Source organism: Malaclemys terrapin, chromosome 16, assembly GCF_027887155.1.
Source record: "Malaclemys terrapin pileata isolate rMalTer1 chromosome 16, rMalTer1.hap1, whole genome shotgun sequence".
Classification (NCBI taxonomy): domain Eukaryota; kingdom Metazoa; phylum Chordata; order Testudines; family Emydidae; genus Malaclemys; species Malaclemys terrapin.
This window is the reverse complement of record NC_071520.1, coordinates 11521682-11548477: the sequence shown is the minus strand read 5'-3', so window position 1 is coordinate 11548477 and position 26796 is coordinate 11521682. Positions and strand designations below refer to the sequence as shown.

Below are 26796 nucleotides of genomic sequence, written 5' to 3'. Positions count from 1 at the left end.
CTTCACTAGAATAGACATGATGATATGACAAGTTCCCGAGTTTACAAGCTTGGACAACAAAAGGATTTTAAGGATGGGGGAGAGTGTGCTTGGCATACAAGGATAGACTACTTCAAGTGTAGAGGGCAGCATGGCAGAGTCATGAAGCTAGGACTAAAGGAAACTAAGGAGGAGTTGGTGGGGGAGGCTCTGAGGCCAGACTATATGATCATGATGGTCCCTTCTGGCCTGAAAGTCTATCCATCTACGAGGCACAAAGAGAGGATTAGGAAGTGAGAGCAAAGTTTAGGTGGTGTCAAGAGTGTGGAAAGACATGTCACATAGCGGGGCAGTTGTCAAAATGCACCTTTTTTCTACTCAAAGTTTTGTTCAATTGAGGTTGCATGGAAATGATATGATAAAAGAAGGAACTCAACACTCATTAACCAAGCATTCATCTAAAAGGCCAGACTTCCAATTTATGAGCAGCCAGTTTTCAGAGAACAGGAAAACCTGACAGAAGCTCAGTCAACCCACCACCACCACCACCTCCCCGAGCCACATGTAACAAGACTTGGCTCCTGTTTGGGGTCACCTGCTAGCACTGAATGTCTGCAGCAAATTAGAACTGGGCAGGGTACAGCCCTGACATATGCAATGGCTCCCTGGGGAGCAAAAGCCATTTCCAAATGTCTTTCCGGTTACCACCCTCTGTGCATTCATAAAGAGTGGCCAAGGGAGCCAGAGTTTCTGCTCAGTGTGTTAATTTTTCTGAGGCTCTCATGAACTGCAGGTTCCTTGTTTGCTCAAGATGCAGAAGCAAACAATACACTCAGGAACCCGCAGGCCCAGATTCTGCATTAATCACCTCTGATGAACTCAGAAGGCTAGAAACTAGGATGCACATCCATCTATTTACAGGTTTTGTTTTCCAAATCTTCAGGATACTTCATTTGAGACACAGATCCTGGGCATAAGAACACAAACACCACAGGGTTTCTACTCTTCACTAGAAAGCTTGGAAAGGAAGAAATGTAATGCCTGAAATCCAGCCTTCACATGCTTAGGTAACCAGACCAAGCAGAACAGAGCTCCTACGTTACTTTTCTCCTCAGGTATGACCAGCAGACACACTCCATTGTCCAATGCTGAGAGGAAAACACACTGGTGTGTTTCAGGATTCACAACTGAAGTCTCTTTTCAAAACAACCCCACATATCACAAGAAGCCAGGTTTATTGCCTCATCTTGTCATTTCTTTGCCTGGTTCTCCAACATCAAGATTTGGGATGGAGATAAAGTTGCTAGATCAAACTCAATCTCCACAACAACCCATGCACATTGAGAAACACTTGTCTAGAACAAGAATGCAAAAAGGGAAGACTATATTTAGCCATTAAATAGCTCTTCAGAGTTTGAAAGCACTGTATGATCGGCTAGCCAAGTCCTGTATGATGGAGAAACTGAGGCACAAAGATAGGAAATCACTTGCACAAGGCCATAGAGCAAAGCAGTGTGCAGAACTGAGAGGAGAACCCACAGTTCCTGGCTATTTCCCAACATATTCTGTCTACAGAACTATGGTGCACCACACAAAACGCTGAAGGAAATCACTTTAAAAGAGTTACATTAACCCAGATGCCATGAGAGCAGGGCCTAAACTGACATTTTGAATGATAGCATCACTCAGTGAGCCCAGATGCCACACCAAGCAGCACGCTTTAGATCACTGAATAAACTGCTTCAGGGTCAAGCCTTTGGTGATCCTCTTGCCCAGCTGCAATTAAGCTAAAGGCTCCCTTGTCTTTAAATGCCTGTGATGAGTGGGCCTGCTGTAACTACTCCCTCTCAGCACCATTAGATGGTTCATGTCAGTGAAATTTTAAAAAGAAAATCCAAACACTATAGCAGTGATTGGGAGTTTGCATTTTCAGTGTCCCAACTTTCCTTTATGCTTTGAAGAACTAGTCTCTATTACCTTGGTGCCACCCTGCCTGGGAGATCCCACCTCAGGGTACTGTTCAAAAGGATGATTAGAAACACAAAAGCAGGAGCATGACACTGGGCTCCGTTCCCCTTAACAGTGTCAGCACTAGAAACCTCCAACACCTCAATAGCTGCACTCCTGGAAACAGAGTGGCAGTGGGGATTATGAAGGAGACTGAACTGTTCCAATTTACTCAGCCTGATACGCTTTCTTAGGAAAAACTATGGCCCTCTTTAGTGAGTCCATACTGGACGAGGCAGTTCAATTGCAGCCTTGCTCTTTGGATCACATCTAAAGCTAGGGAATTTTCAATCACCAGAAAGGGTTCACCAGATATGAGAAGCCAATCTAACCTACCATGGACCTCTAGGCATAGTGCATTCTGCACACCTCAGATGAAAAGGTCAACAACTTGCTTATCAAGGACCATGAACAAAGAATCTGTGCATTCATGACAGCTCAAGAGCTAACAGTTAGTTTCTACTGCACCACGTGGTAGCAGATGAGTAGAGTCATCCTGACAACCTATGTCAAAGAGAGAACCTGGAAGAGTAGAAAAGGCAGGGCACCACAGTGGGAGAGGAGCCAAGACTAGAAGAAAAACCTGATTCTATAAACCATTAATTAGACTTCAATGATGATTAACATTTGCTCTAGGTACTCTCCTCAGTATTTAGGATAATCTTTCATTGAAGAACATCTCTCTCTTTAAGTCGCTTAGGGCTTTTCTAAATATTAACAGATATTTAATTCAGTTTCCTGGTCTCATCCTCAGCATTCATAATGAGACAGGAAGCTGCAAGGGATAGGAAGTCACGAGTCTCTCACCCCCAGTGCAGAGATCAATATATGTACACGTATCTAAGTAACTCAAGCCACAAACAAGACCCACCCTAACAAAAAAAGGTTTGCTAGTTTAGGTGACACTGTCCATACAAATTGCGTCAAGCTCATCTAAACTACAAATGTATCAAATAATAAATTCTTCCTCCACTTACCTGTTGCTCAATACCATAAGCAGCTTTACCCCTTTCTGCTACTTAGAATATAGGACTCCAGTTTACCTTATTCATAGACACCATGTTGATTTAAAATCCAAGAGAAAGATGCAGAAGGCCACAGCCTCTGTCTGCTTCATTCACTTGAAGTAGGAATGTGTGTTTCAGTTTCCAATAAGCCTGATGCATGTTCCATAGTAAAGGGTGAGTCCCTGAACCCATGTGCCTGAGAAGTTACACATGAGGACAAGGAGCAAAACCATTCAGCTTCCCAAAAAGTGTAAGTAAAAAATGCAATAGGTGAACTAGTTCTGGACTTCCTGTTGGATAAAATAGTCTCTGTGCATAAGATACATATTCTTTACATCCAGCTCTCTCTATTTAGTGCCATAAGCATACCATGTACTGTACAAAACAGAGCCTTTGTTCCAATGAGTTACCACACTGTTGTTAGTTAACAGTGACTGACAGTCATCCAAAAGGCTCAAACAGGACTTTACAAATTCACCCAAGTTCTCAATAATCACCTCACTTGCTAGGTAATGTTAAACACCTGTTGCATTGCAGTGGCAAGACTACACAACAGTTTAGGAAAGCAAGTGAAAAATTCTGTATTCAGCTGAAGCGATCCCTTGTTGGCTTAGGTATCCAGGAGAAACAGTGAGGATGAAAAAAGACAACAGAAATATGTAATCAACAAAGAAGGTCATTCGACTCAAATTCCCCCAGGACAACAAGAATGCTGCTGGGTGAAGGAGCAAAGGAAGTGCCTCATTGCTTAGCAGTGTACCCTCTGCAGATAATCTGTAAGGCTAACCCTCAACTAGAAAGATGGTAGCTGCAACGGAATATCTCAAAGTGAGGGGAGTATAAAGCTTGGGTGGAACCTCAACAACAAAGGACCCCATTGGGATTTTGCATGTCTGGGAATGCAAGTCTCTGCGTAAAGAGAAATCAGACATAATAAAAGACCACAACTGAGTGCCAAAAACAGATTAGTCTGGATGCTTACACAGAGAAAGAACAGCCACTTTTGTGGAGCACTGGGACAGGAAGGCAATTCACAATGTGAGTCACTACTGAATTCTACTCCCTTTCCTTCAAGCTTTCTGTATGACTGCCAGGCCAACATATCTACAACAGATCTGTCTGTATGCCCAGAAGGACACTATGCCTGCAGGACAGGTTGGAAAATTCTGCTGAAATTTTCACTAAAGCTTCAAAAAACTGTTATAGGTCAATATTTAAAACCAAGAGGGAACTGCAACAGCCAATGGAAGAAATTATAAAGATTCAACAGCAATTTTACATTACCAAGTGAGATATTTACATAGTCTTTCAGCAGAAGTAACATTGTGCAAATTAAGTCTCAAGTTGATGCCCAGGTTCCACTGCCCAGAAAAGGATGCAAGAGACTGGAGAATATAAAAATATTCTCAGTCTCCACCAATGGAGAGGGGCAGGGTCACTCTGAACTCACATGTCAGCAATGATATGTGCAGCAGTTAAAGGAGCTGCACACCCAGCCTTTAACTGGGTCATTATTAGGCACAAACTTATAAGTGACTTCTTGATACCATGCATCCACTTCTGTGCCCTGCTGTTCTGCACTCAGCTGGCAATTCAGTCTCTCCCACTCACCCAGATCAGTGTGCCAGTGATGGGAAAAAAAGCAAAAACGTATGGCCCTACACTCATACAGATGGCTTGGCTGGCCCCGGCCTAGAGGTGCGTGGAGACTACAGGGAGAATGTGAGTGGAGAGGCTATACCAGGACTCCAGTGAAAGGGCTATACCCTGACTGTAGGGGGAGGGGAGGGGGCTGTGCCAGGACTCCAGGGAAGGAGTATGGGAAGAGCTATACCCTGACTATAGGGGGATTTGAGGGGAAGAGGTTGTGCCAGGACTCCAGGGAAAGGGCTCTACCCTGACTAGAGGGGGAGGGGAGGGGGCTGTGCCAGGACTCCAGGGAAAGGGCTCTACCCTGACTAGAGGGGGAGGGGAGGGGGCTGTGCCAGGACTCCAGGGAAAGGGCTCTACCCTGACTAGAGGGGGAGGGGAGGGGAAGAGGCTGTGCCAGGACTCCAGGGAAAGGGCTATACCCTGACTGTAGGGGGAGGGGAGAGGCTGTGCCAGAGTCCCAGGCGAGGAGGACTATGCCACGACCCTAGGGGAGGGGGCTGTAGCTGGGGCATTGGGGGAGTAAAAAGAGTCTCAGGGGGCAGAGCAGCGGCCCCAGCTCCCCGCTAGCTCCTGTTGCGAGCAGCCGCAGGCAGCACCTGTCCCCGCTGGGCGGGCCTGGCACGCAGAGCGCTTCGCCCCCCGCGGCAGCCCAGCCGGTGATGGAGCCAAGCCCTGCAACAGCCGGGGCCAGCAGAGCCGGGCACCCCCAGCCCGAGGACGGGGCGCGGGGCCTGGGCAGCGCAGAGACCGGAACTCACCCCCCCAGCCCCTCACCTGGCGGCCCCTCCATCACCCGGCCGGGCTCGCTCCCCTCAGTACGGCGCGCGGCCAAAGCGCCCCCACGCCTCCACCAGGTCTCCAGACCTCGCCCGCACATGTGACGTCAGCCTCTACGGAGTGCGGGGTGGGTCATACCGCACCTGGCCCAGGGGGCCTACAACGCCCGCCCCAGGGCAAATACCGCACCGCCCCTTCCCTGCCGCGGGCCAATCACAGCCACGCCCACCTCTGGAAGCTCCGCTTCTTTATGGTCACAGGCCGATCCCCGACCTACCCATTGATAAGAACCCCGCCACTTCCGCACCACAGCCCGCCCCCTTTTCGGGTATGGGCCAATCACAGCTCGGCTCCGCCCACTCCCACCTCCTCCCTAACGCCACACGTGCTAAACCAGCTGGGAGATTTGGGGCGGGACGTGGCTGCATTCTACAGCCGCTGCTCTTGCTGCGTGAGCCAGGGCAGCTGTAAAGGAGAGAAACTAAAGCAGCCGATAGAATCGAGCCCCCGGCTCTAGCCCTACTCCCATTTTAACCTCATTCCCAAGATGTGCCAGACCCCCTACTTACTCCAGCTCCTGGCACCACAACTCTCTGACAGTTCTCTAACAGCAGGGGAAAGACTTGGTGCCCGCCCCGATACCCACTGCTGTCCTCCTCCCCCCTTCTTCTAAGCCGGGATGTATGTTCCTTTACACCAGAGGTTCTCAAACTGTGATCCATGAGTTCCGTTCAGGGGTCCACAGATAGTTGCCTCTAAGGTGCACACCTGGGAAGCTGTACATGAGACAATGAAGGGTGACCCACCTAATTAGTGGAGCTACACAGGCAAGGCTGTACTAATTAGGTGCCTGGACCCTGGAGAAGATACACATATGTGGTGGCCGGGAGAAAGGGGGCAGATGGGAGGGGTCAGTGGGGTGAGGGAGGGGGGGAATTTGGGACATGCAAGACTGCAGCAGCCAGAGAAAGAGATGACTTTCCCCAGCTCCAGGGCTGCAGCTGTTGGGGAGAGACAGCCCTCCTTCCCAGCCTCAGCTCTGTGGCTTCTGTGGCAAGGGACAGACCCTCCTCCTTCCCAGCCCCAGCTTGAGGGCTACTGCAGTGGGGGGACAGAGGACAAAACCATTGCATTAGAAAGATAAGACTACTGATATTAAAATATTAGTTGTGTGCTTTTATTTGTTGAACAAAAAAAGTTAATAATTAAGTTTTTTATATACCGGTTTTATCCAAAGCGATTTACAACAGATAGCTAATCGTACAAACAACATTTTGGTCCACCGAGACCCTCAGCAATTTTCAAGTGGTCTGTGGAAAAAAAAAGTTTGAGAACCACTGCTTTACACTGTACAATAGCAGTTTTTACTCCGCTCAACCCCTCCCCAATTCGGGTTTTTACCCTGCGGTTTATTTTTTTTTGGTCCTCCTCTGAAATCTCAAGACTGTTAGTGGTGGTGAAACTTTTTCAACTATGTAAATGACATTAAAGGATGGGAGAGATTGAGTCCAGGCAGAAGTGCGAAAAGGCCAGTCGTGAATTCTTGAGCAGATTCACCCCCATATGCAAAATAGCTTCCTGATTTTAAAAAATGTTAATGTCACATTTTTTTCTCAAGACATAAGTAGTGAACCAAAGGGATGCCTGCTTTTTTGCTTTCTCTGTTGAAAGAGGCATAGTTCAATCTCACAGATGGTCTGTTTAGACTAGAAATAGCTGGCCTATATGCTAATACAGGTAGCACCTTCAGCTCCAAGGAATGTACTCTATGTAAAAGGATCAGTAGGTACAGAGGATATCCCTTTAAGTCTAGTCTCCAGCACCCTCAAAGACTGTTTCATTGCCATTTATCAGAAGACAGCATCAGCTGGTTCCTTCTTTGAGTGAAGAATACATCATAGACATACATCCTACAGAGCAGGTGTACCAACAGCAGCTCTGATACTGCTAACATTTTCCACAATAATATAGATATAAAATATTTTTTCTGCCACTGTGTTCACAGTAATGCCTCCTACAGCGAAATTCCAAGTAGCACAAGGCAAGGGCACTGCACTTCCTTAACAAAAGGAATCCACATAGGCTGAGGTCAATGTAAAACCATTTTTTATTCTAAATCACTTTCACAACAGTGAAAATTAGTGAACAGTAAAGGGTTGCACTGTATGTGCCATCTTTCTCTAACTGCAGGCCATGTGCAGTCTGAATACAAGGGAGGGGAAAATGATACAATACAAAATGCACACTAAGAAAATCAGAAGCATTAACACTTAAACTATCTCATTCTTGGATTGCCAGGAAACTAATGATTCTAAATTCTGTCATTGCAGCCACTTCAGTCTTCACCCCTTCAGCTTCTCAAGAGCAACTGGCAAAATAAGCTTAAAATTTTATATTTTAAAAACAAAATTTTTTTTATTAAGTCTGGTTTAATACCTCTTTTGTTCATGTTACAGCTGAATTTCTCACTGTCATCTCCAAAGGATAAAAGCTTTGAAGAAATAATCTTCATACCAGATTACTTCCGGAAGAACACGCTCTCTTTCCTAGCATAGCAGATTCTCAGAATAATGGTAGAAGGGAAGGAAATAAAATCCCTTTTACATTAGCAGATGAACGTTCCCTTTTCACCAGCAGGTGGAGCTGCCTCTCAATAAAACATCAAGGCACTGAAAAAGCTTCATAATATGGCCAGTTGATGATAAAAATGCACTTAATTTCCAAAATATGCACTACAGAAGCCAATTAGAAGGGATGAAGCTCCTAAAGTGCCTATACTGTTCAAGCAGCACTTGAATTACCTATACTCAACCAGATCTTGCATCTTGGTATATGATGGATGAGGTAAACTATTGCAGAAGCCAGCTTTGCAAAATCCTGCTTGCTTAGGAGACTTTTGGGGCAGGCAAACAAAACTCCTACCTGCTTCTCCCACACCATCATGCTACAGGTGGATGAACAGTTTGTGTTTAGGCAAGCAAGTTTCATTGCTACTGCTCATGGTTGTCCTGTCTAGGCACTTCATCCTTGTACATGAGAAAAAGCCTAGCTCCTGAAGCAAGTCAGTGAGTTTCTATATATTGATTTGTTTTGTCAAATATCATGATTTATTGTCCAGGAAGTCACAAAATTCCTCTCTACAGAAGGTTAGTCTCTGACTATTGGTGATCTGAGTCAAAGAAACAGTATCTCAAAATAAAGACAGAAGAGAATCCTTTTGAAAGTGTCCAGTTAAAATTAGAAGAAAGTCAAACAGAGGTAAAAAATCCCTCATATTTCAGGTACTGTGGATCCAGAGAATCAATCAGAAACACTTTTTAAAGCTTTATACCTAACAGAATTCCATAAAAGCTTTCAGAGTTGTGGGCACACCTTCTGCAACATCCTCCTCCAGGCACAAAAATATTTGTAACCTCCTGTCCTTCAAATTATTATCTTTGGTAAACCTGCAGCAGCTCGTGCACTACAGCTATTCCTTATAGGCTGGAAGCAGCTGTGCACTACCATACAGGCAATGGTCTTACACTATTCCCTACAGTGGCACCTGCTAGGCAAGTTTAGATTTCATTTTTTGCCAAAATAAATGTGTTTGAAAAGTTAACCTCACAACTCACTTAATAAACCCCCATTGTGGCCTCTCTCCCGAAACAAGATGATCTCAGATCTGTAAAATGATTTTATTCAGAGTACACAATAGTCCTGGAAGTCTCACAACTTTGGAAGAAGGAGTGAGTGCAGCTACAGCAATAGAGTTATGAAGGTACTATCCATGAGTAAAGCCAAAGACAGCTGCACAAACCCAAGAAAAACAAACACTGCTTTGTCACTGAGGAACGGCACTGCATGTGGCCAGAGAGGTACTCTACTGTCCACAACCCTACCCAACCCCATGATGAGAGAATTTTCAAGAGTCTAGCTCCAGAAAAGTCAGATTATTTTACAATTTTAGGCTGAAGTTTCTTAACCCCTCCTGTTACAGCCGTTCAAGTGCCATGATTTATTGTCCAGGAAGTCACAGTGCCATGGACTTTTCACAACTCTGGTGAGTAACAGCAGGTATAGAACACTGGTCTCCAAAGCTGATTCCATTTTCAGGCAGATGCCCTCCCAAAGAAGTCTTATTAGTGCTGCAAGATATTTCCTGGCAAGAACTGGACTTTGATATAAAAAGATTAAAGAATGTTCTGGAACTTCAACTGATGCATTTCTTTCCCATCATGGATGTTACACACGTGATACTGATGAACAATGCAGTAGGTTCCTTTCCTCACCCGCCCACACTCCTTCAGTACCAGTGTCTTCCACATAAACCTGGCCTAGCTGATTGGCACAGGATTTCAAAGCAACGCTCCCTTTTGAGAGTGAAGCTCAAAGCTAGGTCCATGGTTGTATCTGGATACCAGCGGTATGAGACATGGCTGAGGTAAGACATGCTTTTTAACTGTTATTTAATTCCAAGGTTCTGATGCAACATGCGAAATTCCTCAATACGCTGTGGCACCACTGATTCCTGGAACCTGTGATTAGCTATGGAACCAGACACCAAAAAGTTTAAAGTGGGATGGGGGAGCAGTTTTTAACTAGTTCAGAGACCCTGATGACCAAGAATATACAGGGTATAGAGCAGTTATGCAATCAACAGCCAGAACATGATCACCAGAGCCACAAACAGGAAGAGACGAGATAGGAACTGCTCATCCACATACTGGGGAGTCCCTGGAACAGCTGAAAAACAGGAAGTAAAACAGTTCAGTTCTTTCCTCTTCTTCAAGATGTGGTATATACTGCACATAGCATATTCACAAATCTAGAGAGATTAGCAAGGAACCCACCAGCTGACAGACTGCTACTGGCAAAATTTCTCTGTTACAGGAATGATTCAGACTGCCTCACTCACACTGGGAATTAGGAAGGAATGCAAAAGGTCAGATCCACAAAGCAAGATTAGGCCTGGGGACGTGACCCTACTCAAGCTTGCAGTCCTCACCAGAGATTTACAAAAGACAATGCTGAAGTAAGTCTACCTCAGCCAGGTGTTTCTACACTACAAAGTTTTGCATCAGCCTTTCTCCTCCACAAGAGGAAGCTACCTCAGAATAAGCAAGTTATAAACAGACAGAAAATTTTAAGGGGAGTCTTATACCAATAAAAAACTAGTGGGAAGCTTAAAGGAGCTGAAAACTAAGTGTCCCCCTCTGGAACAAAAATACTGAGCCTGCAGATGAACAACAGATTTAAAAAAGGATTACCGGCAATCATTAATTTCCAGAAGCTGGATAACAAGGGATGGATCACTCGATTTCCTGTTCTGTTCATTCTCTCTGAAGCACCTGATATTGGCCACCATCAGAAGATAGGCTACTGGGCTAAAAGGACCATTGCTCTGACCCAGTAAGGCCGTTCTTATGTACTTATTTAACCTGAACCAGCACAAATCCAGTGTCTCTAGCTCCAAGCGGACACACTCTTACGCAAGCAGATAGTACAAAGCAAGGTACAACTAATGGGCTAAATGAAGATGCCAAGGGGTATACAACTTAGCAGCCCTTTCAAGAGCTTAAGAATTCAGTTCAGTTTTCTCTCATTATTCCAAATGAAATACATGGACTGGGGCTCCTTTACTCTAAACACAGTATGGCAGACTATTGGCTAAAAGATTTATCATAGGCAGCCCTGGAAATCTTGGGCTGTAGGTTTTCTGCCCAAAACAGGCAGACTCTTGCAGTTTGACTACTGTGCAGAGGGACTGCCAAACCCTTCAGCTTTACAGACTGTTTGGCAATCCTCAGAATGAGGCCACTGTACTAAAGTAACTCAACTGGTTTTACTCAATTGACAGCATTGAAATTAATTCACCAGGAAGTTATTTGTTGTAGCACATAGGTGATCATCTTGAAGATGAACTGCAAAGCAAAGAAAGTAGTGTTCTTGCTTTTTCTTTATGGTACATTAAGACCGATAACTTTTTTGGGATGAAAAAAAGTTATCATATTTTGTATATGTGGGAGTTTTCCTTCTTTTTAAAAATGCTAGAAATTCAGGTCTCAACTTCTCTGGCTTTCCTGGAGAATCTTTTGGAGGACTGGAATGGAAGCGCTCAGATCACTGAAGGGGTTTTCCCAGTTCTCACTTGAGGGGAAGGAATGTTCAGTCGGGCTGATTTAAAACATTTTTTTGTTAAAACCTGTTTAACCTGCAATGTCACTATCGCTCTCCAGTTCTTCAATCCTCCAAAAAGTTCTTCAGCAAAACAGAGAGAAGTCATAAGTTGGTATTTTCTAATGTAAAAACATCAGAAAAATATCTTTAAAATGTATTTTATATAATAAAGACACAGCAAAGGTTTTCCCTTTGTTGTTCACTCTTAAACGATTAGCTCTACAGTGCACCAATACTGTGTGCTCAAAAGGGTGTTTCCCTACATGTTGTTTCACTGGTTTAATTTGGCATACAGACAAGTTAGTGATTTAGCAGGTTCTTTGCTTGAAAGATACAAATTAATCTATAGGAAATTTATTTTCCTGTGGGATTTTCCCAGATGGTGAAATGCATAATACCTGGTGGAGGCCGCCCATCATTTATGTTGAATGCTGTGGCAAATATACCGAAGGGAAATGCCCCAATTCCAAATGACATTTGGAAGCCACCATCTCCAAACCCAAAGCCCTGGAATCCCTGCAGAGAAGAAAAAAATGGAAGTGAAACATACTGTCATTTATACTGCAAGACAGAGTAAAGCCAAATATTCCATGTCAATGGACTTCTTTAGGCTAAATGAGGATCACAATGTCTGGCAGTTTTCAGTTTGTGCCTGTATGGTCCCACACCTCACTGCAGCTCATGTTTGAGGGCTACAGGTTAGCAAATGCTAAATGTTTTTGTAATTCTCTCACCAGATATCTGACAATGTATCATAATTTATATAACTGGATATCACTTACTGTTTTTTTTTAAAAAAGCTTTAATTATGAGTCAATATTTGCTATCCATCAATCTAAAACAAAAGTAACATGAAAAATTACCCAACATTGCTCCTCGAGATATGTGTAAAGTGCTGTGCACAGTCACTTTAAAATTGTGTTCCTATAGCACCATAGGAAGCTTTATGGGGAGGGGGGGGAAGAGTTCTTGCCCCAAGGAGCCTACAATATAGGTTATATACAACATAATGCAATGCAGGGAGACATGACATCAAGGAAGGAAGGGTTGCTTTATGATCCAACATCACTGACTGACTGTACAGGGTCCAAAGCAAAATTGCAGGGTTAGTCTAGCCAAGCAGAAAGATGAAACTCCTGAATCAAGGAACATTCAAATCCTTAAAATGGGTGCAATGTTTAGGAAACAACTAGTATGAAACAAACAATGATACTGTAAGGAATGGCTGTGGGAGAGCAAACCGTTACCCTAGTCCTAGACTCCACCCATCCACAGAAGATTGCTGCCTTGTCTCAGAATTCTACCAATGGTATCAGTTCTGGAGAATACCCTAGTTTCTAACTGTCCAGCTTTGAGTGTACACAGAACTGATCCCAGTGACATAATACTTAGACCTAGAGTTTATGGACTAACCCCTTGATTTGATTAGTAAAGATTCTGACTCTTCTGCCTACGTTGACAGATGTCTTGTCATCAACTCCCTACAAAAGGGGCCAGATGCAGCAATGCTTCTTTGCATGGCAGCTCCTGCAGTTTCAAAAACTGGAGAAGCAGCACCACGGCTGCAATGTCTTTATGCCAGATTCCTCCAATTAATGGCAGCACTTGCTAAAAGGTTCTACCAAGATGCAGCAGCTGATTTAATAAGCAGGCAACACTCCGCGGAGAGAGAACTACTGAGCTCCCATTTATTCAATGTAGAAACGTTCCTTAGTCATACGCAGCAGGGCTGTTTGTTTGAAACAATGAGATATACAAGTGCTCTCTGGGGACTTGAAGCTGAATTACATGGAAATATGCAAGTGTTTCATCAGGTCACGCTCACTTCTTACTGTCCTAGGAAACTCTGATCTATCCTGATAACTGTTCCCCATGTACAGCCTACTATTTCTATTCACTGTATTTACATACCTGGGCTGCTGTTTGCATAAACATACCCCACTCCATTTGGGATGTGTATACATAAACATGGTAAAGCAATGTTCTATAGTGAAGTGGGTATCAGCACACAGCAGTGGTCCCAAATCTTTTTAGGACCGCCCTCCCCCCCTTACTCCTGTCCACACATCCCTTGAGCTGGGAGCATGGTTGCAGCTCTGGGGGGTGGGAAGGGGGAGGAAGGAATGCAGACAGGGGTAAAGGGGCCGAGGCTGGGGCCCCAGCCAGGCTGTGGTGTAGGCTGGTAGCTGGGCCTGCAGCGAGATACGGCTCCACTCCCAGCCTTGCCCCCAGCCTTGGCTCTGGGCTGGGAACGGAGCCATGGCTAGCGGCGAGGCTGGGAGCTGGCATGGAGCCATCAGCGGAGCTGCGCTGAGGCTGGGGCCGGGGCCAGACACAGGGCGCGTCTGGGGGCAAGACCAGAGCAGAGCTGGGGGTGTGGAGGGGCTGGATAGCACTCCCTCCCCACCCTCCATTGAGGCTGGCCTGGACCAGACCTTGTTGCGCCCCCTAGCCATTCCTCCACAGCCCCTTAGGGTGGTGCACCCCACACTTTGGGGATCTTTGGCATACAGTGACAGAAGCACACAGTGTACATTTCCAAGACACCTCTCACTTGACAAAAAGGAGAGATATGTCCAGAACCATTTTCAGAAGCACTGCACCACTTATGCGTAGGGAGCGTGTTCCAATTATGAAAGATAATATCCCCAGCAACACCATATTGTATGCTTTAATTGTAAAGTTTGAGTAAAGTTAATTCATGCTATAGAATGCTGAGGAATGGAGGCGTCCACAACACAACATCAGGTACCAAGAGAGGTACAACAGGCAATATAAAAGGATCTCCACAGTTGGTCTCCCTCTTCCCCAAATCCTAATCCAATCTTTCCACTTTCACTTGTGTTTTACTTACCCCTCTGTTCTCTGGTTCAGGTCTCTGTCCCTGTGGTCGTGGTGGAGTTTTTTCTCTGGAAAAGACAGCAGAGTTAGTATAAGCATAGCGATATATGGTGTAATATTAGTTTCCTGCGCTGGCCAGTAAAACAGAACAAACATTAATTGCTCTTTCACAGATGTCCAGAGACCACTGAATTGTTGCAGCAGACTTGTGTGCAGCTAGCTTACTAGCAGGAGCCAGCAGGCCCACCAGTTAGTTGAACTTCCAGTTCCAAATCCACAAATTGAGATTCTACATTTCTGTGCAGCAACATCCTTGTTACATTTCACAATCAAGGGAGCTTGAAAACGGTGATCAGCCCAATGAATGTCCTGTCCAAGTTGTCCTAGTCAGGTAATATTTTGCACAATGTGCCATCTTCAGTTAGTAATTAGTGTTCAATTCAGTTAAAATAGATTTCCACAGATAAGCAAGAAACGGGGTGTGGGAATCCAGGCCCTGGGAGAGCCAGAATGTATTTGGCAGACACATCACTTCCCCTAAGTTTTGACCATCTCTTATCTGACACATCAACTGTATAATAATTAGGTTTGTGGTTTCCACAAAGAAGTGGCTGAATTTTGATTCCTTACCTGGGGTCCTGCTGCCCAGTACTACCCCTTCCATACAGAGGAATAACTTTATCTCGACTGATTCCTGCTTTACATACTGGACACACCTGCCTGTTTGGCCTGGTCTCTAACCACTAAGAGAGAAAAATAAAACAAAATAAATAAAGCACCATGAGAACAATGGAACAACAACAACATGCAAACATATCTCACACAGCCACACAAAAGACAGCCAAATAGAATTCTAAAGCTATTCAGAAAAACAAGGAGGCAAACTGCCTACCCTTTGGAAATATATGGAGATATACCTATCTCATAGAACTGGAAGGGGCCCTGAAAGGTCATCGACTCCAGCCCCCTGCCTTCACTAGCAGGACCAAGTACTGATTTTTGCCCCAGATCCCTAAGTGGCCCCCTCAAGGATTGAACTCACAATCCCAGGTTTAGCAGGCCAATGCTCAAATCACTGAGCTATCCCTCCCCCAATGCCAAATGCCAAAGTGCCTCAGATTTGGGCAGTACTTGCTATAGTTTAGTATAGTAAACTGCTATATCACATCTGCTGAACTGTACACTTGTAATTGGGCTGGGAAAACTCTGAAAACTACACTGTAGAAACAACGCTGTACCGGCCTGGGGAAGAAAGGCCTAGTCTTGTCTCATCTCTAGTTTCTATGATTCTAACATACTGTTACACCCCTACTCTGTGTACGTGTGGCAATAGAAGTGCTTCAAGTTTTTAATCTCCATACTAAGCCCTCTCATCTGTCATATGTTACCTCTCCTCCCTGAATCACTAAATATTTGAGTGGTTAAGACCCTGAAAAAAAAGGGACTTTGGGCTTATACTTTTCTTTCTCTGGAAAAGTGGATTGCAAATTATTGCATGTTAAGTTTCATTAGTGCATTCTGGTTACCCTGGAGAGAAGGAAGTGTGGTTAGAAAGAGAAGGGGATATTGCAGCTTCTGACAGAATACCCTAGAGGACTGAGGGGGTTATTGTGCAATAGGAGCTGATGAAAGACAAAGTAAAAAGAAAACGATCTTACCTGGTGTAAACAAGGCCAACTGTTGGTATTCCCAGGGTGATTTGATAACAGGGCAGAAAGAGAGAAAGGTAAAAAAAAATGTAGTTAGTAACTTACACTGAGATTTGGAAAATATAGAGAGTATATTGGGGACAGCAGAAGGTTAAAGAATCAGCAATATCAGTACCATAACTTAGCATTAGAACAAACTGAACTTCTGAAAGTACAGCCAAAGTCAAACCTTCTCTGGCCCTTCCAGTTTATACAATCTGACAATAGGTTGCCAAATGGACAGAAACCACATCACAACTCTTGGTCCCTGTACTCTCACCATCTAGAAGTTCCACAGCCTTAGATATCAGCACAAAAAGCATATACAAAGGCTTAAATTAATCTTTCTGGGCCTTTTTGCACAGATTCTGCTCACTGATCCCATGAGCTCATGTCCTAGGCAAAGATGCAAATTAGAAAGATGCCAACCGTATGACGTTAGGATCTTAAGAATTAAGGGAGGAACACGTGGCTAAAATATTGGGAGGGATATGGAGAAATGTACATTATGCATCACGCTGTTAATTCTAAAATGGCATGAAGCATGAGGAACAGAGTAGGGTTATTCTAATTTCTCCTTTAAGACACTTTACTTCAATTAAAGTCCTTGAGGCAACTTTAAAAAAGTCAAAATCAAACAAAAAATGGCCACAAGATAAGACTACTTATCAAAAGACTCTGCAATCAACTGCTCTCCAAGTGGTATAAACAATATGCAGATTGTCAAGCGAAAGACTGGACCTTCAATCCTGGTGTAAAATCACCCCACTTAAGTGGTTTCATCAAAAAGTTGTGATCACAAGGTTTCATTGTAAGAAAAGCCAGATAACAAGGATCTACAGCTGATATGTTGACACCAGAAACCAAATTCTACTTGCTTACACCCATGCAACCACACAGGTTTAACTGAGACCTGAATTTAATCCATAGTGTTTTAAACCCCACACAATTAGCAATATCAACCCTTGATAACTGTTACATTAAAAAAAAAAATTGGGGAAAGATGGTTATTTCCTGTATCATTCCATCTTTCAACTACCCCAAAACAGTAACATTTGAGGCAAAAGATACCCTTGCAGCCCAATGAAGTATTGTGGAAAAGCAGGGCAATCTACTTCAATGCTCAAACCTGGACAAGACACATGGGAGGCATAACATTTTTCTCTGTGTTTGTGGGACATCTGCCCACATTGGACAGACGGTGGACCTGAAGAGCTAGTGCCATTGCCATGATGGTATGGGGAAAGAAAAATAACCTCACAACAAAAATGGGCTCTCTACAACATTTCTGCCAGCACTAACAGTGAAAGAAGGCCTGGGGTGAGGGTGCGATTTGCCTCAAAATTCATAATTTGGATTCCAGAGCCTGCTTCAAGGACAAGGTACAAAGCAGTTCCAGGTATGGGTGGGTTACAGAGGAATTTAGACCCAAACAGTGGGTGTGTGCCAAGCCAAAAGGCATGAATGAAAATAATATTGCTTTGCCAAATTATATTAATCAAGGCTGTGCAATTCAGTTTTTAGCACAACAATCCAGAGGGCTACCAAAATCAAAACTTTAGGAGACCAACAGTAGCCTGGAGTAACTACATATTTAACAGAAGAATGGATCTGGGGGCAGAACAGTAAGTTAGCAAATTTCTGTTTACAGCATTCAATTCCAAGTCCATAATCCCATTCACATTTTAAGATTGCAAGGCTGGACTTTTCATCTGACATTTAACCTTGTTACATCCTCGGCTCCTGGAGGATAAAAGTGTGTTTGTCCCGGACCCATATTCTGGCCTACCTAAGGAAAGTAGAATACTGACCAGAAGAGGTGCCCACACAGGCTGATAACCGCATCCTTGGCAGTGTCTAAACAGATGTTGCATTCAAAAGTGCTGTCCTGATTAGTATTGTCCCCAGCACCATTACTACTGCTGCTGCCACTGGTCCCTCCAGTACTGGAGTTTTCAGTGGATGTAGATGCCGTGGGCCCTTTACTTGCCATCCTCAGGAATTAATCAGATCCAAGGTCAGTAAAATCTTTCAATTGGAATCCTGTGAGACAGAGAAAGAGAAATTCCACTTGCATTACACGGTTACATTCTTGTCCTATTTGAAACTGAAAGATGAAAAAAAATATTAAGCTTACTTGCCCCAGGACCATTTGGATCCCAGATTCCAACATCTCAATTTTATGGTAGCCAAGAGGAGTCTTTTTTAGAAGTTAAGCTGTCTTGAATATCGGTCATATGGCCTAGCTGCTGACATCACCTACATTTTTAAATTTTGGGTGCACTGACTGACTGACTAGCACATTAAACCCCAAGGCTGAAAATTAAGACCGGTTTCCCATCTCCATCTTCTTGTAAATGTTACCAAACAGCAGTTACTCTTTGCAGAGTGTATTGTTGATACATGTACATTTAGTCATATGTGCTCTTCCCAAAATTCAGTACAGGACACAAGTGTTTGAGCACAGCCTGAAAAGGAGTTTAACAAAGGACCATGTCAGGAGACCTTTCTTCTGGAATTCAGTGAGGTTTGTGTGTATACATACATACATACACACACGATTTTGTTTACATCCATTAGTTCAGGTTACCAGGAGCCCGGGGAAAGAAGGTGGATGGAAGTGATCCTTGCACCAGGGTGGATTGATTTAAATCATCAATTTTAGATGTGTTTCACATTGGTATTTTTTAGTTATTTTTCTCAAGACAGGTTGATTCTCATTGGTTGTAAAAATTAAAACATGTTGACTTGCAACTGAATGCAACCTTTGTACTAAATTTGGTACTTCTTTTTGCTAACCATGGGATACAATATATCTACACACACTTATTTAAGCAATTATACAGCTTAATTTACATGTATGGAGATTCTTAATTTTTACCTTTTTATTATGTTAGAAAATGGTAAATGGGGGTTTTCTTATTTACTAGATACTTTTTTTTTAACTTGTGATTTGTGTCAAGCTCCTTTTGGAGGTTGATTGGAATTCACTTAAAATGCACAAACAAAAACAGCATTTTAAATTTTGTTTTTAAATAGAACTATCTTAAACGTACCGGATACATAAGAAAAAAAAAGTTTATCAATAATGTTTTGCATTTTAAACTAGCTGATGTAAAGGACGCATTATCTGTAGTTAGTGAACGGAAATGAGTGTTTCTGGTCACCATGTCATTCAAGATTTTAGAACCAGTAGATCTCATCTTCTTATACCTGATTTTTATTCCTAGATTGGGAGAAGAAGACAAGTTTTCCTGCTTTTTCCTTCTTAACTTTGACTGAACTAGCTATTGAACTGAACTAGCTGAATAAACTAACATTTAAAATGTTACTCTCTTGCACCTGCAGGAGAGGCTATCTGCTCTCAAAATCTGGTTTAGCACTTCAACAAATTTTGGTTCCAGATACTTACAACCGTTCAGTGAGTCTGACTTTCTTTGAAACTCAGCAGCAAACATATACTGCTTAATATTTTTTTTTATTTAATTTAAAATTATTTAAATATATAACAAGTAGTTTAGGCCTTAACATAGATTATCAATTTCAAATTTACCTAATTACATGTATTTTTAAAAAATATATATTTAATTTAAATTGAAAAATTCCGATATATTTCTTTTAAAACATCCTTGTTTCTTATCCACCCTTCCCTCTCACTGCTGTCATGGCCCTGGGTGGAAGTGAGCCGTGAACATTTCTAGCAATTATGTTGCAGAAGCACCCAGTATACTGAGGACTGAACATCCCAGTTGTTTGTACAGCTCACATGCTCATGTTACCTGTGCAGCACATATCATGTATGTCTACTCAACAGGATTCTCTCTCTTTTTATTTCTTTCTGCTCAAACATAACTACCATAAACCTTAGTATGGGATTTCCCTGACATGCGAATCCCAAAGCACTTTACAGAATGGAGACAGCATGAGCACAAAACATGTACATCCCAGAAAATAGAGAGATACTTCTGCTGTCCAATACAAATACCAAAAGTCTACTCTGATTTTTAATCCAGAAATCAAGAACAAATCTATACCTCCTGAGTCAGTCACAATTAACCAAGAAAGAACAATTTAAATCTTAGTCCATTGCACTTTACATGAGAAAAACAAGGAGCTCAGATACCAAGATGCTGAAAGTCTATCAATCATAGATACCCATATGAGAGAGAGAAACAGATGACTGTCTAAAACTTTCATAAGTCCACTGAAATTAATTATTTGGAAAGGGCAACTAGAACCTTTCATAAACTACTGACTGCATAACTTACCCCACAAGTACTAAAACGGTCACCTCAGCTTCCTGAGTAATGCTGAAGCACACATGTGGAGCTGTAAAACAAAACTTCAGTTTCTCCAGCTTTTATCGCAGAGTTCTTTTCATACAATGCAATTCCGCTCCAGGACTAAAAAAGTGTCAAGCCTGAGTCCAATTAAAGTATTGCATCAATGACACCACAACAGAACAAATGGAGAAGGAGAAGAGATTTTTCACTCAGTTACATCATTTTGCCTGGGGTCCCAGAAGGACAGCTCAGTGTTCACAACTACTGTGCCTTAATGCACACTGCCTCTCAGCACTGCTGACTCCTAGCATTTCACAGCATGGCTTCATTTACCCTCATCAGCAAGGCAGTTTGCCGTTGTTAAAAAAAAAAAAAAAGCTTTAGTACAGGACAGGTGGAAATGCTACCAATTCCCGAACTACACATTAAAAAACAATTTTCACTGTTCTCATGCATCCTTTCTGCCAGAACCTTTAGCAGCATTAGCTTATCTTGCTCAGATAATGAATGTTTAAATGAACCCCAATAACAAAAAAATCCAAAACTGAAGCAAGAAGTTAATGTTTAAAGTACCAGGAATCTTTCATGTGGTATTCTGCTTTAAATATTGGTTTAATATTTTAGTAGGAGGAGAGATGGAGGAAGGATTTACTCCTTCAGATTTGGGGATCCATAGCATGAATTTTCAGACCTGGATTTAATGTTCTTTTTAAAGCATATTTGGTCATAATGCAAGAGAGAAACCAGATAAACAAAAAGGTGTAATTAGTTCTGTTTCTGCCAATATCTTCCTTCACCGCACTTGAGCCGTCAGGTGACCCTGTTCAGCTTTTCTCCCACAAAAGCCTTTGTACTTTCTCCAATACTGACCCGTACTCCTGGAAAGAAAGACCTTCCTGACCCTGTAACTGTACCTCCTCCAAGTCTCTCTTCAGTACCCTCTTTCAGATCTAATCTAATCCCCCATTAGGAATTCATCAATTAAAAACATAAAAATATTACAAACATAATTAATAAGCTAAGACAATAACTAGCATGTACTGTGCAAGACTGTCTCATTCCCACCCACTTGTCTGTTGTAATCTCTCACTGAGGCACAACATGTCTTATTTAACCCAGTTTGTAATAAACTCTTTGGAGCAGGGAGGGACAATCTTATATTTGTCTGTAAAGCACCATGCAGACTCCTATGGTATTGTACAAACATTATTATTTATACATTTGAAATTAAAGTGAGACAGGATTTGATACCCATAGAGTAAGAAGCACATTTGCTCAATCCATAATAACTGGATCTCTTATGTTCTAACTAGAACAGATTCATAAGTTTGAGAGTAAATTCCAAGATGATACCACCTTCAGTCAACCACCTGAGCTTGCTAAAAGAAATGCTAGGCAGAGAAGTACACTTAAGAAAAATCAAATAAAACAGGCCAGACCCTTTTTGTATTTGATTCAGGGCTCAGATGAAGGAGACACCTCAGAAGCCACTGTTGCTTTCAGGTTAAATTAAACACAAAAGTGTTCCTTAAAAGTGGGGAGAAAGAATTGGGTGTACAAAGGTACTAATCTAGGTTTGCTAAACCTTCGCCCTTTTGACCAGATCTTCAAGTCCCACTTCACAAATGCCAGGACCATTGAAGAAATTGAAGGAAGGAAGAAGGTGCAAGAGTTAGTTGTGACCTCATGGCAAGTTTTCAAAGATTTTCCACTTTTCTTCCCTTGTTCTTTGTTATCAAGACATTTCCATGAAAACAAAGTATTTGTTTCTTAAGTGTCCATCTGTTCCTGCTGTTTATTCCCCAATTTGAAGTCATCATCCTCTGTGATATCACAACTGGTTGCTGTGGAAATGACTGATATCACAGTGTATTATTACTTGACATGGGGAACAAACAGCAGGAACAGATGAACTGTTAAGAAAAAAGAAACCTGTTTTCATGCAGATGTCCTTAAATAAACAAAAGGGGGGGGGGAGAGAAAGATATATGGGAAGGGATATAACATGCCTCCCTTTCGGTTATCCAGGCTTTTCTGGAGCCAGTCTGGTTGAAAGAGCAGATGAATATGTGAGGAGAAAGGAGGCTTTAAGAAGCAGATGGCACTCTGGGGCCTGAAGGTTCCATGGCAGTTGAGAGCAACAGATGGTCTAAGAGACTGAGGAGGAAATAATAGCGTGGGAGACTGGTGAGGTTTATGTGCTCATCTGTGCGCCTGCAAGAAGCAACTGAGGAGAAGATACCCACAAAATATTTAGGAAATATATTCTAAAGACACAGAGTGGAGTAGAGAAGTGGGGGAATGATGCACCAGGAAATGCAGGGCTGGAGCATCAGACAGTGAAAGAGACCAAGTGTATGGATCTAAGAGAAATGAGAGATTTTCCAGAGATATAGCGATTTGCTTCTGAAAACTATGAGGAATTTCACAGGAAAAAAGAGATCATGACATTTTAAATTAAAGCATCCAAAAATCTCAATGACAAAGAGCACAGATGGCCAATAATTCAGAGTGCAGACTAGAAAGCATCAGAAGATAATGTCACCTAAGTTATAAATCATATTTGTAGGGTATATAAAATGTTTAGAAATGTTTGCTTTATAATGTTAGTTATTTCATAAATATTAAGAATAATTGCTTTCCAATTGGGCTCTAGGTCACTGACTACATATTAACATTTTTAATTATTATTTCTCTTTGCTGTATATCTTAAATATGATATTTAAAGGAACACTGTCAGATTAAAAAACCTGAATAGAAAAATAAGTTTCTTTGCTCCTTTTACTAATGTGTCACAGTGTTACATTACTAAAGAGATTACTAAAATTTAAAGAATTTTTCAAGTCTAGTTTGCTTCTCATGACAGATTCTGTTTTATTCAGGTTCTAAATTTCCCTCTGCTTGGACAATTAACATTTCAGGTTCACTTTCTTCTGATGTACTACCACAATATCACAATGTTTTTGTTGCAAACATGGCAATCCAAATTTTAAAATGATCACTTTTCATTAATATTATAAGTTTCAAGAAAATCTCTCTCTCGACACTAGGTTTAGAAGAAGACCCTCAGACATAAAACAAAATACAAATTTGAAACCTACAATGTGAGAGTTCTCTGAACTTTAAGTGTACCTAACATATTAACAGGTTACTTTTTCTGCAAGACCTGATGTTTGCTGACAGCCCCATGAAAAACAGTACGTTTATTTCCTGACATTCACAGCATGTACATTCCTGCTGAAGTAAAACTGTTAATTATTAAACATACATTTACCTAGTTGCCTCTTTATTCCCTTCCCCCATCTCTTGATAGGTTATGTTTCAACTCACTCTTTAGATAATCAGTCATGCATGTTCTATTCTCCTTTTGTGGTTTTTATGTTTCTGTGCTGTATATCCCTTTCAGTGTTAGATGAAGTGGTCCCTACGTGTGTGTGTGTGTGTATATATATATATATAGGCTGAACATCAATTTAAAACACCATCTTGCACATTAATCTACTACCAGGAACCCATGCAGCAATTCAGAGACACATTTAATTCACTGGGACTCTTCACAGACCTGTGCTAGAGGATTAGAATGCAGGATTGAGGCCTATGTTTAAAAAGTGATTTGAAATCCATTGATCGGAAATGTGCTATACAAATGCAAGGTACTTTATTAGTATAAAAAATTATTGTGAACACCAAGCATGTAAAAGACAAAGATAGCTTTGTTCTGTTTTACGCTCTCTCCCGTCCATTAAACAGATAACAGACTCAAACAGAACTTGGAATGAAGCCTATGAACCCACTTCTTTTTTTAAACCCTGGCAAATCTAAGGGATAAAGAAAACTGATATAATCAGTTAGATAATGCCAGAAAAATATTCAGATAGTATTAGATTATGTAATATGTTTTATAGGATTAAATGGGTCATAAATGTACTATGTGGACTAATTATTATAACTTTATAGGTTGCCAGGGGAGGTTTTATTTGAAATTAACAAAATAAAAAAAAAGCATATAAAGCAATCCCAGAGGGCAATTAAAATATATCAGAAGTTACTATATTTGAAGAACAGAACTAAAACCCAAATATTAATCTATTTATAAAGAGCCACATCTTTAATGGACACTTATGAAACATTTTAGGTCCCTGGGGAGAAAAAAAATCTAACTGTAGAGAGCAACAAATAATGTTAAGAGGCCGAAGCACTTTACAAAGGAGTGTAAATTATCCCAATTTTTACAGATGGGGAAAACAAATTGTTTCCCTGCAGACACACAGGAAGCCAGAAGCAAAAAGGAGAATAGAATCCAAGTCTCCTTGCTATTGGACTCCTGCTCCAACCATTGAGCAGTACCATCTCCCTCAGTTGCAAAAGTAAAAATCACGAAGTCCCACTGTTACATGTAAACCTAAAATCTGCTATTCTATAATTCACTAAAGAAAAGACAAGAGTGATCTCATTCTGTTTTGATATAATCTTAAAACGTTTTGGACAAGAAAATCAAAGGATGAAATGGAAGAGGAATACAACACAGTCACTGTTACAGAAAGAAGTGCAACTGGGACAAGCGACTGTTTACCAAATAACATTTTACAAAGGACCCACACTCGGAGGAGAAGGGGGGAGTGGTTATTTCCCTCCTGAGTCAAGCCAGATCCTGGGACACCTTGTGTTAGTTTGGGAGAGTAAACATTAACAAACTGTGATTTCCAAGGCATTTTCTTGTAAGACTTATGAGTTACCCAGTTAATAGTCTCAGGTAATAAAAACTACTTGTAAACAGATGTAAGTTCAAAGTGTATCAGTGAGGGGACACCCCCTTGCACACGGACTGTTCGCCCTCCCCCACGGACGGACAAAATAAGAGCCAGAGGCGCCTGTCTAAGGAGCCAGAGGTTTCGGCTTCTCCTTCCAGCTCCTGACCACCTACTGCTAACTTGACAGGATGCCCCACACACCCACCCGATAGCTCAGCCCCGCCCAAGTCCCCCGCCCCACCGACCCCCTCCTCAGCCCGCTTCCCGGCCCAGGCCTCAGGCCCGCCCGCAACCCCAGGCAGGGCCTCGAAGCCGCCCCGCGGCAGCCTCAGGCCCGTCCCCCCCGCTGCTCACCTGAGAAGCAGGTGCCGCGACCCCCACGACAACTACAACAGCCCCGAGACTCAGACTCCCAGCTGGCTCCAACCCGCGCTCCAGCTTCTCCTCCCTGGGCCGCCGCTGTCACCTGATCCCCCGGAAACCCAGCCCCGCCCGCATTGTCCGGGACCAGCCCCTCGGCCGGCACACGGGACCGCGGCATCGGGTTCCGCCTGCCAGGGAGACCGGGGGGGCAAATCTCATGCGCCCTAAGGGCTGGGGCACGTAGATCCCACGCCCCGGGGGGAGCGGGGCGAAAGGAGTCTAGCTTCCACACAGGGGAGGGGGGAATGGAGGCTGGTTCCGCACACATTGGCCTCTAGGCTGACCAGCTAGCAAGCGTGAAAACTCTGGACAGGGGATGGGGGAGGGGTAATAGAAGCCTATATAAGAAAAAGCCCCAAATATCAGGATTGTCCCTATAAAATCGGGACATCTGGTCACCCTATTCCTAGGGCAGTGGAGCAGGGGTTAACTTAAGGTTAAACACCAAACAATGCTTTGTTTCTACTAAACTTAAGGAAACTAGACCACCGCAGCAGGTGTCAGTCAGTGTCTGGATTCCACACACAAGGGGCTGGGGTGTGGGAGAAGAGTGCAGCTTCTGCATTGGTCTACATACAGAGACAGAGGAGATGGTCTAAGCCATAGTGGTAGTGTCCATCCAACCCCCCATCCCCTCCGGCCTTATTGTTTTTAAATAGACCATGAACTACCTATGGCTTCAGCCTGGGAAAGCAGAGGCCCTAACAGCCAAGAAATCAACACCAGTAGCAGATGTCTACCGCAAGATCCACAGCAAAGCTACAAACAAGCAGCCATGCTGGAATTTCCACTTGTGTATGCAAGTGTATCAACTAACAACACACAGTTAAGGTGAAGATGTATGTAGTATCTAAAATGGGGAGCCATACAGGAAACCAATTTTGATCCTGCCCTCTGGCATGGGGCAACACATCATGAGATTCATTCACCCATTTATGCTAGTAGATTTGCTGTCTTTAGAAATTGGTCAGAGGAGGCAAACTCATTCATCACAGTTTTATGACACTTAAAGCAGCATGTTGAGATAACAGAATGGTTTGACACAACATTAATGTTGCCTCTAAGTTTCAATGCTCTGATGTAATATCGAACAATTAAGATGTTACATGGGCCACAAAGGTACTTGGGCGATTCTGAGATAGCCCTATTAAAGCTGGGATGATCCCAGAAAACTTGGACCACATAGCAACAATCACCATATAGCTACTGTCTCAAAAATTTCGTATAG

The 26796-nt window shown here is 42.7% G+C and overlaps 2 protein-coding genes across 2 annotated transcripts in view; both read right to left on the bottom strand.

The window, feature by feature from the left end:
• LIMK2 (LIM domain kinase 2) overlaps positions 1-5544 on the bottom strand; it is a 42449-nt gene extending 36905 nt beyond the window's left edge. Inside the window, exon 1 of the mRNA XM_054006014.1 lies at positions 5421-5544. Coding sequence (XP_053861989.1) covers positions 5421-5523 — 103 coding nt within the window. The 5' untranslated portion in view covers positions 5524-5544. The remainder of the gene's footprint in view (positions 1-5420) is intronic.
• A 1968-nt stretch (positions 5545-7512) lies between these two features.
• On the bottom strand, positions 7513-25618 carry RNF185 (ring finger protein 185). The gene is made up of 7 exons (XM_054006016.1): positions 25500-25618; positions 17923-18154; positions 16082-16100; positions 15054-15166; positions 14437-14491; positions 11981-12098; positions 7513-10148 (listed from the first exon to the last, which is right to left on the bottom strand). Exons 2-7 carry the CDS (start codon positions 18102-18104, stop codon positions 10051-10053), a joined length of 585 nt encoding a protein of 194 aa, XP_053861991.1. The 5' UTR covers positions 18105-18154; positions 25500-25618; the 3' UTR covers positions 7513-10050.
• Between the last annotated feature and the right edge of the window lie 1178 nt (positions 25619-26796).